The following is a 13,099-nucleotide window of genomic DNA, read 5'->3' as shown; positions in this document are numbered from 1 at the left end:
CAAGTAAATAGTTATAATTCAAGGTTACACAAATTAAGTTTTACTTCCTTTCTTAAGCTGCAAAACAATATATACAAAAGCCAGTGATTTTTGGTTCTACTCCTTTTAGAAACAGGTGGAAGAAGCTAACCTGGAGCAGGCGAGGGTGCTGGTGCCCTGGGCATCTGAGCTAACAACTTCTCCTGCTGTGCTTTCTGAGCGAGTTCTGCATCCCATTCTTCAAGTTCTTTTTCAAAACGTTTATTGTCTTCCTTGACATAATCCCTTAGATCAGAAGGCAGCGTGTCCATTCCAACAAGGATCTGTCCCGTTTCTTTGTTAAACTCCTCTGTAGTAACATGAAATATAAATTTCAGAAAAAAAAGAAAGAATAGAGAAAAAAAAAAATTACGTTAAACAAATTTCCCCAAATGAATTACTGGAAACATACAGTACAGCACCAAAACCCCAAAACCATATTCCTGGTATTACAATCTGTTAGGCACTTCTCTGCTACTGAGACCTATGGCTACTGCTCTTGTGATCTTTGGATTACACATTCTTGGGCACCATCAGATCATTGCCATTTTGAAAGATGAGCCTGTTGGGCCATAAGCACCCTATGATTGTGGACATTCAGAAGAAAAGTCACAATAAACCCCACCATAGCTTGATTGCATTACTGCCACACAGAGCGGGACACAACTCGAGTTCCCAGCAGAAAAGGGGAACAGAGTGGTCCTAGAAGGATTTGGAAAGTCAACTGATAAGAACACCAGCTACACTGAGTAACTTCCCTTTTTGCTGCAAGAACTGTCTCTGCAAGAGCATCCCAGACCCTAGGAGATCAGTCAGCTGTAACTGTCCCCCAGTGAGCAGGTCTCAGAGGGGCACAGCCACCCTACAGGGCCCATAAACCCTATGGCTGCAAGTCCACTTGCATCCACTTGCATCCTAGTCCATCTGGCCATCTAGAAACGTCAAGGTGCACACCGGTTCTCAGTTAGAAACTGAACACGTGCACTCTAGCTTTCTGCCCTACGAAAAGTCAGCAACATGAAAATTTTCCACTACCTGTTACTGAATCTCTGGCCATTTTCACAGTCAGCTCCCTAGTAGCCATTATCAGGCCCCACAAAACTCATGCTAAGGGATCCTTGCCCCCTCTCCACACATTTCTGTACAAGCCTTATAGTTACATACTACTACATGACCTGAAAAAGAAATTTTCCCAATCCCTGTATTACTTTGGTTTAATGTGTGGTTGGTAGGGCTAAATTAATCACGTTCCAATATACTGCATAAAGGTTCAAGTTTCCATGTTCCAGTAGAGTTTATCAGAGTTCTGAAGCTTATGAAAAAGCCACATGAGAATTTTCATGTCAAGAGGCTCACTTCTGTATTTCCATGTTTCTGTTCTAACCTTCAGTGACATAACTTCCAAAATTTTGAACATGTGATCACCTGGCTAAAACGTTTACAAATTTAGTTTATTTTGCTCTCTTAATAATGCTGAAACACTGGTATTATCTTTATTAATCTAAAAGTTGAATAGTAATCGTTCTACCCACTAAAACAATCTGACTAACAGTTATGAGCATAAATAGAACTTTCAATAATTATTAAAACCATTTCAAAAGTCTGGAAATCCATCTGAAAAAAAGCTCACTTATTAATATATTCAGCTATTCTATACCATGCAGAAAACATACGTATAACATTACCTTGTATCAAGTATTGTTCCTTATCATTGATATACATTAAACAATATGCACTGGCATTCCTGTAACCACCAAAAGAGTCCCGTTCCAACTCTTCCCAAGTTGACTTTGTCACAGAAATATCATTGTATTTCATCCATCTGCTCTGGTGGTGGTCATAAATATACGCCCAGTAATGTCCTGCATTAGCTTGACCTTCATGAACTAACACAGCATGCAACCTGTAAGGAACCTTAAAAACAAACAAAAAACCACAAAGCGTCAAACTCTCCCTGCCAGCATTTAGCTCCTACCACCTGCCAGCAACAGTAGCTACATTAAATAAAAGTAACAAAAATAAAGTTAAACAGGAAAACACAACACAGAGGAAAAACAAAAAGATAAAACTAGCTACCCACTAAGCAAAAGGACTTTGAACAGCTTTACTTACCACTATTAATTACAAGAGATCTTAAAAACATTAGAGAGTCTATAGCATAAGTGTCTACGCTGCTGTCTTTACTGCCAGACATTCTCTTTTCTTAATTCCTTAATATTCCTACTTTCCTTGTATCTACAAAAAAAAACCTCACATACGTCAGCCTTGAGTGTCTATGATTTGCTTCAGTTCTGGTAAACCTGGTAAACTTGTCTGAAGCCTGGACAGGTATATGCAAACTCTGTGCTTTCTGTGTGCCATTATTTAAAGGAGTACCTGGGAGTTGAATACTTCCATTACCTAAACGTAAAATTCTTACAGTAGAATAGGAATACAACTGTTTTCCAGTATTTTAAACATAACAGCAAAAGCATTGCTGAGAGAAGCAGGGAATACATGAAGAGGTCCTCTCCTCCTCCTGAGGCAGAGGAGGAAGTTTCTAGGATCAATATAAAAAGTATCCCAGGTTACATGTGTTCAGGGACAAGTAAGAAGAATGGGAAACTTAGTTTCTATATAAGTAGTTGCAAATCTGAAGGAGAAAGAGAGAAGCAGAAGAAATGAGTGCTTTCTTACTTGCAAGTCTTTTAAAAGCATCGTAGTGGTCAGCTCATTTTAACCTGCTGAAACAGCACATGCAGCATAAAAGGGAAAAGTGCTTTTCCCTGCAAGGCATAGTACACCTGAATGACAACAGCTCAGCTGGGATGAAAAACTTGAAACCATCTTTTACTGGTGTCACAGTTTGGACTGCAGGTAAATGGTCCATTTAACACAAGATGCACTAAACATTTGTTGCAAATATCATTTGAGCATCACAATAATCAGTAACCATAAATAAATATGTAACTATGACTTGAGAAACAACTCGAAGTTATTTTTAACCTGATCATTCTCTTCCAGGCTATATGCAAGTGCTGGAGATTTTGCAGTCCTCCTTGAACTGTAAAGCTGTCTGACTGCACAGCAGCTGGAATCAGAGTCTGTCATCCCAGAGATCAAACCACACTGTAAATCTCCCAAACACAGGAAGTACACACAGAAGAAATCCTAGCAAGTCCTTAAAACATGAATGCTCTGTTTTTTTTAGCATCTGTTATCAAACCAGTGTGAAAGCCTTCTTAAAATGACTGCAAGCCCATGCATATGCACATAAATATATGCAGATCCCGATTAAAAAAAAAAAAAAAAAAAAGTGAAGTCTCTTCAGACTTTGACAAGAAAATTTCCTCACCCTAAAATAAGGCATTAAAACCCCAGGTGAATTTAAATCATTTTACTTAAAACCATGCTAACTGGATCAGCTTGAGCGCCCCTATTTCCTCCAGCTCTGGAGATCCAGCTGTCAGCCATCCATGCTGAGCTTCCAGGAAGGTTCCCCACAGAGGTCTGTGACTGGGGGACAGCGAGTGTAGTTGCCAGCAGGTGTCTCTTGCAATAAGACATTGCATAGAAAGTGCTTAACAGTACAGGGCAACACAACAAGTCAATAGTCGTCATTAAACTCCTTAGCTTACACTTACTACTCATGAAACAGAAATGGAGCTTCACCAGCCTCATCGCATGTAGCTACAGAACAAATACGTCAAAGATGAATTACCACAGGAAAAACAGGTGTGCCTCATTTCCCCACAGCAAGTTCACAGAAAGAGGGAAATAATCAAATAAACAGCTGATGAAATCTATTCATGCAGGAGGATGAAGTAAAGAAAGAATTTTGGGAATATATTTCATGTTACAGTTTGACAATGGTTTTATGGACAAATGCAGTTTCCTTAGAACCAAAGGCGACACAAGGAGAAGATAAAGATGAAGAGCTTCTTAAATAGTTCATACAAACACTAAGAAGTATCCTGCAAATATACCTTCCTTCAAAAGACTAGTTTTATGTGCCCAGATCTCATCAACTTACAAGAAAAGTTTTCAGTCCTGCAACTGTATCATTCACAGGAAAACATTAATACTGTGAAACTGCTCCCAGAGACTGGGGCAATACTAAGCCAGCAAATTGCCCAGATGCAGAGGTAGGCAGAGGAAAGTAGACAGATACATGCACATGCCTCCTTCCTGTTGTGCCAAAACACCCACAGGGACAAAGCCAGCTACGCTGCAGAAGGGCAGCCTTCGCTTCCAGCCTGTGATTTCAGATGGGTTCAGTACCTACTTGTTCCCATAACAATCACCTAACACAAATCAGGCATGGCACAGAAACCCCCTCTACAAATCCATATACCATCTTCATTCTCTTCTGCTTCTGGAATTCTGTTTCAAAGAATAAATAACTAATTAAAGAAAAAAAAACCACCAAAAAAACACAAAAAACAAGAAACCTAGTCTACATTATACAAATCTGCACTGGGATAAAGTGTTTTACTAAGTAATCTCCTTTTTCCATTGTAATGATTGCTGTCCAATATCTTCACTATCCAGAGGTATTTCCTCCTGTAACACCTAAGCCAACACAGGTAGGCTATTTGGATGCGAGATTATCAAATTACTTCATTTTACTGTTAGATGACATGTAGCCTTTGGCCTTCCTGTTCTAACACAAGTATTAAGGAATAAAATGCCTGCCAGTAGCAAGCTTAAAGAAATCCATCCAGGCAAGACTGCCTGAAATCCTTAACATCAGAGTTCAGCTGCCAGGAACTATTACAAGCCATGTACAAAATGAAAATGTACCTCAAGGAAAATTATAAGCCGAACAGATTTTACTTAGAAGGAAAATAGTTCTTTTTACTAACAGAAAGTAACAGAGGAAGTAATCCTTAACCTTAAAACCTGTCAAAGTGAGCGATCATGAGTATGTGAACGTAAGAAATACCAGAAGAGCCACGACTCCTTAGTAAAGCATTCTGAAAATGCTGTTCCGATTACACAGCATGAGAATCTCCCTAAAAGGCAGTTTAGACTAATAGTCAAGGTTGCGACTGATACTAAATCTAGATAGAGTTTTTTTAAAATCCAACAAAAAACAAAACAACAACCACCACCACCTCCACTGGCATTATTAACTACAAATTAAAATCAGAAGCCTTGGATTCCCAAGAAGTAGTATGGAAGTTGTGATGCACAATGGCAATAAGCACTGAAGTATAAAAACAATAATTCCTTGTGTATAATGCTTTTTGCCACCTTAAAGGCATAAGATTACCTAGCAATATGGTCAAATCGGGCTGAGAAAATTTTATTGTGCTATATAAAAACTGAAGTTCTGCATTCAAGTCAAAAAGCAGATCAGAGATAGAACACGTTTGGGCTTTTCATCACAAAGTTGCTTAAACTTACAAGTATGTCACCTGTAAAATATTCTAATGCTGTCTTTCATCTGACTGTGCATAATTAAAAGGTTTGCAAAACCCATTATGATTTTCCAATGAAATTTCTCAAACCACTATATATAACTGTTGTATACTTGCTCTATTTTCAAGCATGTAAGAACTTGAATAAAAGTGACAAAAAGGTTCTATTTTGAATTATCTCATGCAGAAATTGTACTTACTTGGACCATTGTTTTGTCAGAGTACATCAATTCAATTGTCCGATGTATTCTAGATATACTTTCTTGTAAATCTAAAAGAAAAATGAAAAAAAAAAGCTCTCTTCCATGAGGCTACATAATTGCACATGGCTACATCTTTATTTTATCTCATTAAAAGCCAAACAGGGTTAATTTCACATTTGGTGCATCTGTGTATCTATCTACACGCCAAACATGAAACTGCATGATCAACCAGTGTTGTATCACGAATCACACTCTGCTTGTTTCCTAGAGCTCAACGAACCCCACCTCTGCTAGAACAACTACTTCCCTCGTTTCTCTCAGAGCAACAGAACAGAACTATAAGCTCTACCCACTCCAAAAAGCCTTTGCTCAGAAATTTCCTGAATTTTCCCTTATGGAAGGGGTCACTCTACCCTAAATTCCCCTGCAGAGCACCAAGTCACAGCATAGGCCCAGCCACCATCACGCTGACAGCTCAGACACACCTGCAGAGACGTTCTTTGGCATGGATCTCACCTCCGTTTCACTCTACTCCCCTCAACACCACAGAGAAACTTGCGTTGAAACACTCATGTATGCTTCACTCAACACCCAGTTTACTTCTTCAGTTTATACACCTCCAGCCTACTACAACCTCTGACTGACTTCCCTTCCTATGGGCTAGAGATAAGTTTAGAAGTACGAAGCAAGCAACTCAACACACTCACGGACATTAAGACCATTTTCCCAACTTGCACAAACCCCAACGGCAAACGTGTTCTCCAGCTTGTGGCATTACCTCTAGTGTCGTTCTCTACTTCAGTCCTCCAGCGATGTAAACAGCCTTCTAGGACAGACAGCTCCTCCTCCGTGATGTGCCTCGGTGCCGGATGCATTGGCAGATCGGGAGGAATTCGTGATTGTGTGAATGGTTTATGTATTACTGATCTTTGTACAGGAGATGTGCTTGGTACATCTGAAGATGAAGGCCCCTGCTGCTCTATTGTGCTGCGTTCATTCAAAACATAAAATACAGAAATTGAATCATCATGTATACAGACAAAAAGCTACACAATAAAAATAAGCTTTTCATCTGAAAACAGAAGTTTTAAAGGTAATAATTTCCTACAGCATAATCCAGGAAAGGTACCTACAATATCAACATGGAATCAGTACGTAAATTCTGAAAACTTTGTGGTGTACTACATTTAGCACAACAACAACTCTGACTGCCATTACCAAAGATAAAGGAATCAGAACTAGATTGGTCAAGCCACCGTTCGCTTCACCTGAAATGCTATTTAGCAATTCCAAATAACATCACACAAGGGATCACTGTGAGTTGAAACATTCACTGCTGAACCGCGGAGAGGAAATCACAGCAGCCTGTCTCACGGCCCACTGACCATAAAATCCAATAAACATGAGTTCTCTGTTTAATAATTTCTTCGCGTGTCTTACGCCTAGCAGACTTTCTTTTTCCAGTCACCTGCCTACAACTTAACGTTAACTCAACAGCAACAATGAAGGGACCTCTGATGTATTTACAGCAAACTGGAAATTTAGCACCAAACCATCTAAACTTGTTCCAGGCAAGTCTTCTAACTCAAACAGCAACGTGGCTAGCTTAGGAGAATTCTGCAAGAGCAGCAGAATACTCGAAATGAAGATTTATTACAGATTTTTCTCTTCTCATCAACAAGACCACCTATATGTAACCATATGCATAACAGGAATCTGAAGATCTTTCTAGCAAGCCACTGACTTTTCACTTGTGTACAGCATCATGATACAGGCTGAGGAACCTGGATTCTTCAGTAGTTTAGAAAGTTATGAGAACATTAAGAGCTGACAACATCACTCCACATAACATGCTATTGTGTTTCTATAGATTGGCAAAAAAGTCATAATACTTACATTTCCACAGAACAAACTTCCTATACAGGAGTTTGAACAAAGTATATTACTTTTGGTATTTTATTTCATGCAAGCAATAGTAGCTTTTAAAAGTTTATCTTCTCTTACCAATAATCATGATTTCTACTGGCATTATATCAGTAACATAGCCAAAATCTTTTAAAGGCTTTTTAGAGTCATTTCCTTCATTCTCTGAACTACAAAGTTAACCATCTTCACTGGACCAGAATCTAGAACCGTACTTTCCAAACGCAATATAAAATGCTCTGTTGTAAACTGTTAGTGTCCACCTAGCCACCTCCTATCTTAAGTTGTACTCTACTAACTGTTAATAATAGTTACTAGCTTCAGTAATGAAAAAAACAACATCATTGGACTTTTATGTTCCTGATACTTTGGCTACTCTGTGTTTAAAAAGTCAGACTGTTAGGTTCCTGACAAACTCAGTGAGAAGTGTAAGCTGCAAAGCCGAAAAGGAGCTTAACGCCCAGGCAAAACTTAACAGATAAATTGTACACCAGAAACCTTGAAGGTCTGCAGCACATACATGCTGCTGAAGTTCAGATTCTTAAAACAACACACTTGAGAAGTAGTGACCTCATCAGATGTTGTGTCTGTTTGGAATTGTAGGTGGAACTATGCTTTGTTTGAAAATGGTAATTCTCCACCTAAAGGCATTTTGCTAAGCACATGAGACAAATCCAGATGATTAACATTTTGGTTTATTTATTTAAGTTTATCATGCTGGAAAATACTTGTAGGAAGAAAGCAGAAACTTTACGCTGCAGCCCTTAGGAGACACCTAGTTGTATTAATCTGGTGAACAAAGTAAACTTCCTCCCAGCTCTCTCGGTGGCCAGGTTTGCACAGAGGGGATGACTGGCCTCTCACCCTGGGAGCGTGGGAGGCAGCTCTTACCTGGGTGAGGTCTGGGCCGGCAGCGTGCCGCTGGCAGGGGCACTAGCACCCAGGTCATCAACGGGAGATGTGCACACCGGCTTGCTGGAGGCAAACTCCAAGGCGTACTGCAGGACATCTACCAAGGGGAATCGTTTAGGACCAGAACCATAGCTTAAATATCTGTTAACCATAAAATGTATTAATGCCATGACTCATATATACAACAACAGAAGAAAAAAATAAAAAAGAAAAGGAATTTTTTTTTCCTGGTTGACTGCAATTACATAAAGCAAGCCTTTCCTAGCATATTTCATACACTGGAATTACTGTGCTTATACACGATTTAGAAGGAAAATGGTAATAGAAAAGAGATACAGAAGGGAAATCTAAAGCAAATAACTACACACAAAGTGTATAGTTGAAAGGAGTTATTCTATGTAGCCCATAATATTATTTGCATTTACACAGTTATCTATAGTACCGTTCTAATCTCTGTTGTAAAACGGTGAGGTACTCTTTGAGCCTTTTGATTTCATCTCGTTTAATTCTTGTTATTTCTCTGTTTTTGTGCATATACCTGTAAAACATGACATTCGGAAAGAGGTGTCAGCTCACAGTATCCCAACACAAACTGAGGTCTGTACCCAGACATACCACTTACTGCTAATAAAAACTCATCATCTCTAGAACCTACGACATATTAAGTAGAACAACAGAACTGAGAAGAAAACGGTAAGCCCATTAAGCCTTCCCTCCCATAACTTTCAGAAGATGCTTCTTCCCCAGGGTCAGAAACTCTATTCATACCATGGAAAGCTTCTAAGTTAAGTGGGGTAAGTAGCAACCACACAGCAATACTCCTGTTTCATTATTTAGGCTCACGAGTAACACTCAGCATCTAACTGAAAGCCATCATGGTATTTCACCTCTACACATAAACAGCATGCACTGACGCCAAGAATCCTCTTCAAGCCACATAGTCTATCTGGAACATCACGAAATATCTCACTTCTCACCTTCTTTCCGAAAAGGACCCATAAACAGTGTGATTTTTTCAGAGTATTTTGCCTGTGGACATAACTACTTAGCAACAAATGAAAGACTGAGATGCAAGCAAGTTTTGGTAGTAAGTAACAGTCTGCCTTAAATTGTGATCTGTGTATTTTCTGAAATAGATGAACACCATGAAAATTCATCTTGTCTAGCTAGAACGAAAATTTACTGCGATTTAAGCAAGCATAAGATACACCAGCAACTTCACCAAACTCATGAGATTTAATTTATATTCATACTAGGACTTTGTGGATAATATTATACTGTACCTGTCCAGATACAAAATTGGAGGAAATTCTAATTTGTTGTGTATCTTCTCTGGTCTCCCCAAAGCCTGATTAAACTCAAATCTTGATAGCTCAAAAGTTAAGACAGGAGGAAGCTCAGTGAACCAGTGCTGAACAAAAGAAAAACAGAAAACCCCACAATGAATGCCTTCCAACAGCAGAAATTCAGTAATAATGGTACAATATCTGGAGACTGACATAGCTACAGGAGAAATCCGTTTTAGAGGGTGGATCTACATAAGCTTTCCAAAGTTTCCACTGTAAACAGAGACCATTTGTCACCCATGCTGCATCAGAGTTTTTCAACCCATCTATCGCTGTCTGCATCAAAGCAGAGAAGGCAGGAAGGCTTCTTCCTTTCACATTTGTCTTGCACATACTAAAAGCTGCCTACGTCTGACCCTACCTGGCCTTGACAACCATCCTGGTCTCTTTTAACTCTCCAACACCACTGAAAAGGTTGTTTACACTGTATCAACTGCTCTTCCTGCTAGTTCCCTCAGACTCAGGTTTCTGACCCTTTCATTCACCTGGTTATCACCCAAAGTTTCTAACAACCTCCTCTGAAGCAGGATGAGTGAGTGCTCTGGGCTGGGTCAGACAAGTTCTCTCAGCACTGTAAAATGTACTTCTTTCTTGAAATCTCCTCCATACTAACAACCTCTTCTAAGTTTCTGCTCATGTCTCTCATCACTGCTAATCTGTCCATGGACCAACCCATGTTATCAACACCTTATCCCGGTTTTCTGCATATTCAGTAGAGGTATATCCTTAGTCCTCATGTCTTTCCTTAGATACTTTGTTTCTCAACTACATGACAAATTCAGCTCCGATTCCAGCATTAAAGTTCCTTTTTTTTTTTCCCCACTCTACAACATAAAAACCACAGTCTATCCATTTAATACTTTTTGAATGTCTAACCATCAACTCAAGCTTCCCTGATTACTGCAGACACTGTTGCCACGTATTTCTGACATCAACACCCATAGTCCAGGCATGGAATTTGACCTGGGGTTTGCTTCAAGTTCTCCTATCCAGACAAATGTCTTGAATAGCCTTTTCATACATTTCTTCTTGTGCTCATGGCTAAAATTCAGGTCTAGGTTCTCATTACTTGACATGTCAGTGTGCTGTTTCCTCTCTTCTCCCCTTGCCCAGCTTTAGCCCACGTAGCCTCGTCAGACTAACAGATTTCCAGAATGTTGCTGAATTTTCCTATTTCATTGCCTTCAGCATCACTTCTCTCATCTGTTTTCATGCAAAGTGAGCTGCCTTCCCTTTTCTTGCCTGTATCAGCCTCCACTAACCACCTTTTCAGTTTTAAAGGAGACAATCATGACTTCTCTCATGCAGCAACTTCACACAATGGTAAATTTCAATGCTAAAGTCAGCAAAGCCACACCACAACCCTTCCGCTGAAAATCCTTCTATTGCACGGTCTCCAAACCACTCAACCATGATTAAGCTGCTGATGTGCTGAAGTTCATCAACCATGACACTGACAAACATTGTCTCATTTTCCCCACGCTTCTACCTCTAAGTATAAGCATTGACCTCCATCTTGTCTTCAATTTGGATTTAAGTTCCTTGGGACTGGGAACATCTCTTTTTTCTCTTTGTACATTAGGGCGCTTGCTGACATCCTACTCCATGGCTGAGGCTTTTAGGCATCATGATAATAATAGTAACAAAACTAATGAACAAGCTGAGTATCCATTAGAGGCAATGGTGGGGAACAGGAAAAAAAAGAAACAGAATGTTACTTCCAGGATCTTCCAACAGATGCAACTATCACATTAATATTATTTTCTCTAAGCTTAGATATCTACCAGCTCAGATGAATGCCACTTGAAGTCTTTGTTCAGTGGAGACAGACTTTGTTAAAACTACAAGAAACTCCGTTTCCCTCCGAACTTCCAAACCTTCCAATGCACTGTGCATCTCTGAGGCATTACGTTTAAACATAGCTACTAACAGCAGCAACCACTATAAATAAAATACTTCCGTTCAGGGAAATTTAACCAATTTACTTGGCCCTCCTAATAAGGCAGGATATTTTTCTACATTAGGAATTAACACATTACCTTTCTTGTTTTGCCACTGTTGTCAATCTGTCATACGACTATTTCACTTCTACTTCCACATGCTAACAAGTCAAGCTGATTAAAACCCTGACAGCTTCACAGAACTCTACACCTGTACATGACTATCCTGTTCCCCACAGTTTCCTGACATTAGAGGTTAAAAAAAAAACCCTCAAAAGTAAAACAAAAAACCTCCAAGTCTGACATTTCTCATCAAGCATTTATAACTGAACTGACATTTTATGCATGAACGCACACAGGTTTTTTTTTAACTGCAAAACAATCTTCAGTCCATAAGATGAGCAATCGTGTTCTTGTAGTAAGTACACACAAAATTTCACCTTGCATAAAGCAACTGAACTTTGGACTGCACCAAGATATTTATGAGATTTATTTTCTTCCAGTTCTATTTCAGGAAACATGCTCCTTTTAAGAAGACATTTCTACAAGTGCTAAAATAAAAAAAAAAAAAAATAATAGAAACGTCCTGTGAAAGAACACCACATCCAGGAAGATGCGTAAATACACTTGAAAATGATTGTTAACATCTGATTTGGTTCCTCAGTATTTGAGCAACAATAGCTGACCAGAAAAAGAGACTGCAAAAGGGACGCTATAAGACATTTTTTAATAATACAAAATTGGAAATAGAACTTCAGACTGGAAAATTACTTCAGTGTGTGTCACTAGGCTTAGTAATTAAACCCTGTGTGTATGTTGATATGACTAAAGGAAGCAAAATTTCATTACTGCAAAAGATTCACATCAAGGAGGAAACTATGTCTGAACATTTTACTTAAGTAACAGAAACCTCCTAAGACTTCATATCTTTAAAACAGCTGTGATGAAATATGAATAACTCTGTAAAGAGAAAGTAGCTCAGCCTTTACAGGCAATGGGGATTCCCGTACTTCCACATCAATAACCCACAGGTTATTAGAGAGGGCTCTGCCAGAGAAAAAATACTGGGCATATACTTACATGCCAGCAATAAGAGGGGACATTTCAGAGTACACCCTCTCAGTTCTACAACCACCATTGGTCCAAATATCTTTTTTCCCTAATCTGTCTGACTTCTGCACAAGAAACCTCACTTGTCATCTCATCTCAACACCACACACTTCTTAGTGGGGCTCCATCTGAATCCCTCCACCTGTGCTTCCAGCATGCTCTGACATTTGGCAGCCTCCTGCTCTAGCAAGAGCTCTGCTGGGAGGAACAGCTGCCCACAGAGCAAGTATTGTCTCTCCACCACC

General features: G+C 39.3%; 1 protein-coding gene across 4 annotated transcripts in view; it reads right to left on the bottom strand.

Annotated features, from left to right (window-relative positions):
* Positions 1 to 13,099, bottom strand: part of USP25 (ubiquitin specific peptidase 25) — a 66,283-nt gene that overhangs the window by 19,174 nt on the left and 34,010 nt on the right. For all 4 annotated transcript variants that reach the window (XM_086631413.1, XM_086631422.1, XM_086631430.1 and 1 more), the window contains exons 8-14: positions 9,742 to 9,869; positions 8,901 to 8,996; positions 8,438 to 8,599; positions 6,402 to 6,610; positions 5,621 to 5,691; positions 1,704 to 1,932; positions 131 to 328 (exon numbers count right to left, since the gene is read on the bottom strand). In XM_086631413.1, the coding sequence (XP_086487539.1) occupies positions 131 to 328; positions 1,704 to 1,932; positions 5,621 to 5,691; positions 6,402 to 6,610; positions 8,438 to 8,599; positions 8,901 to 8,996; positions 9,742 to 9,869 (1,093 nt within the window). The remainder of the gene's footprint in view (positions 1 to 130; positions 329 to 1,703; positions 1,933 to 5,620; positions 5,692 to 6,401; positions 6,611 to 8,437; positions 8,600 to 8,900; positions 8,997 to 9,741; positions 9,870 to 13,099) is intronic.

Source organism: Tauraco erythrolophus, chromosome 1 (genome assembly GCF_009769465.1).
Source record: "Tauraco erythrolophus isolate bTauEry1 chromosome 1, bTauEry1.pri, whole genome shotgun sequence".
Classification (NCBI taxonomy): domain Eukaryota; kingdom Metazoa; phylum Chordata; class Aves; order Musophagiformes; family Musophagidae; genus Tauraco; species Tauraco erythrolophus.
The sequence above is the reverse complement of the archived record's forward strand: the minus strand, read 5'-3'. Positions and strand labels throughout refer to the sequence as shown.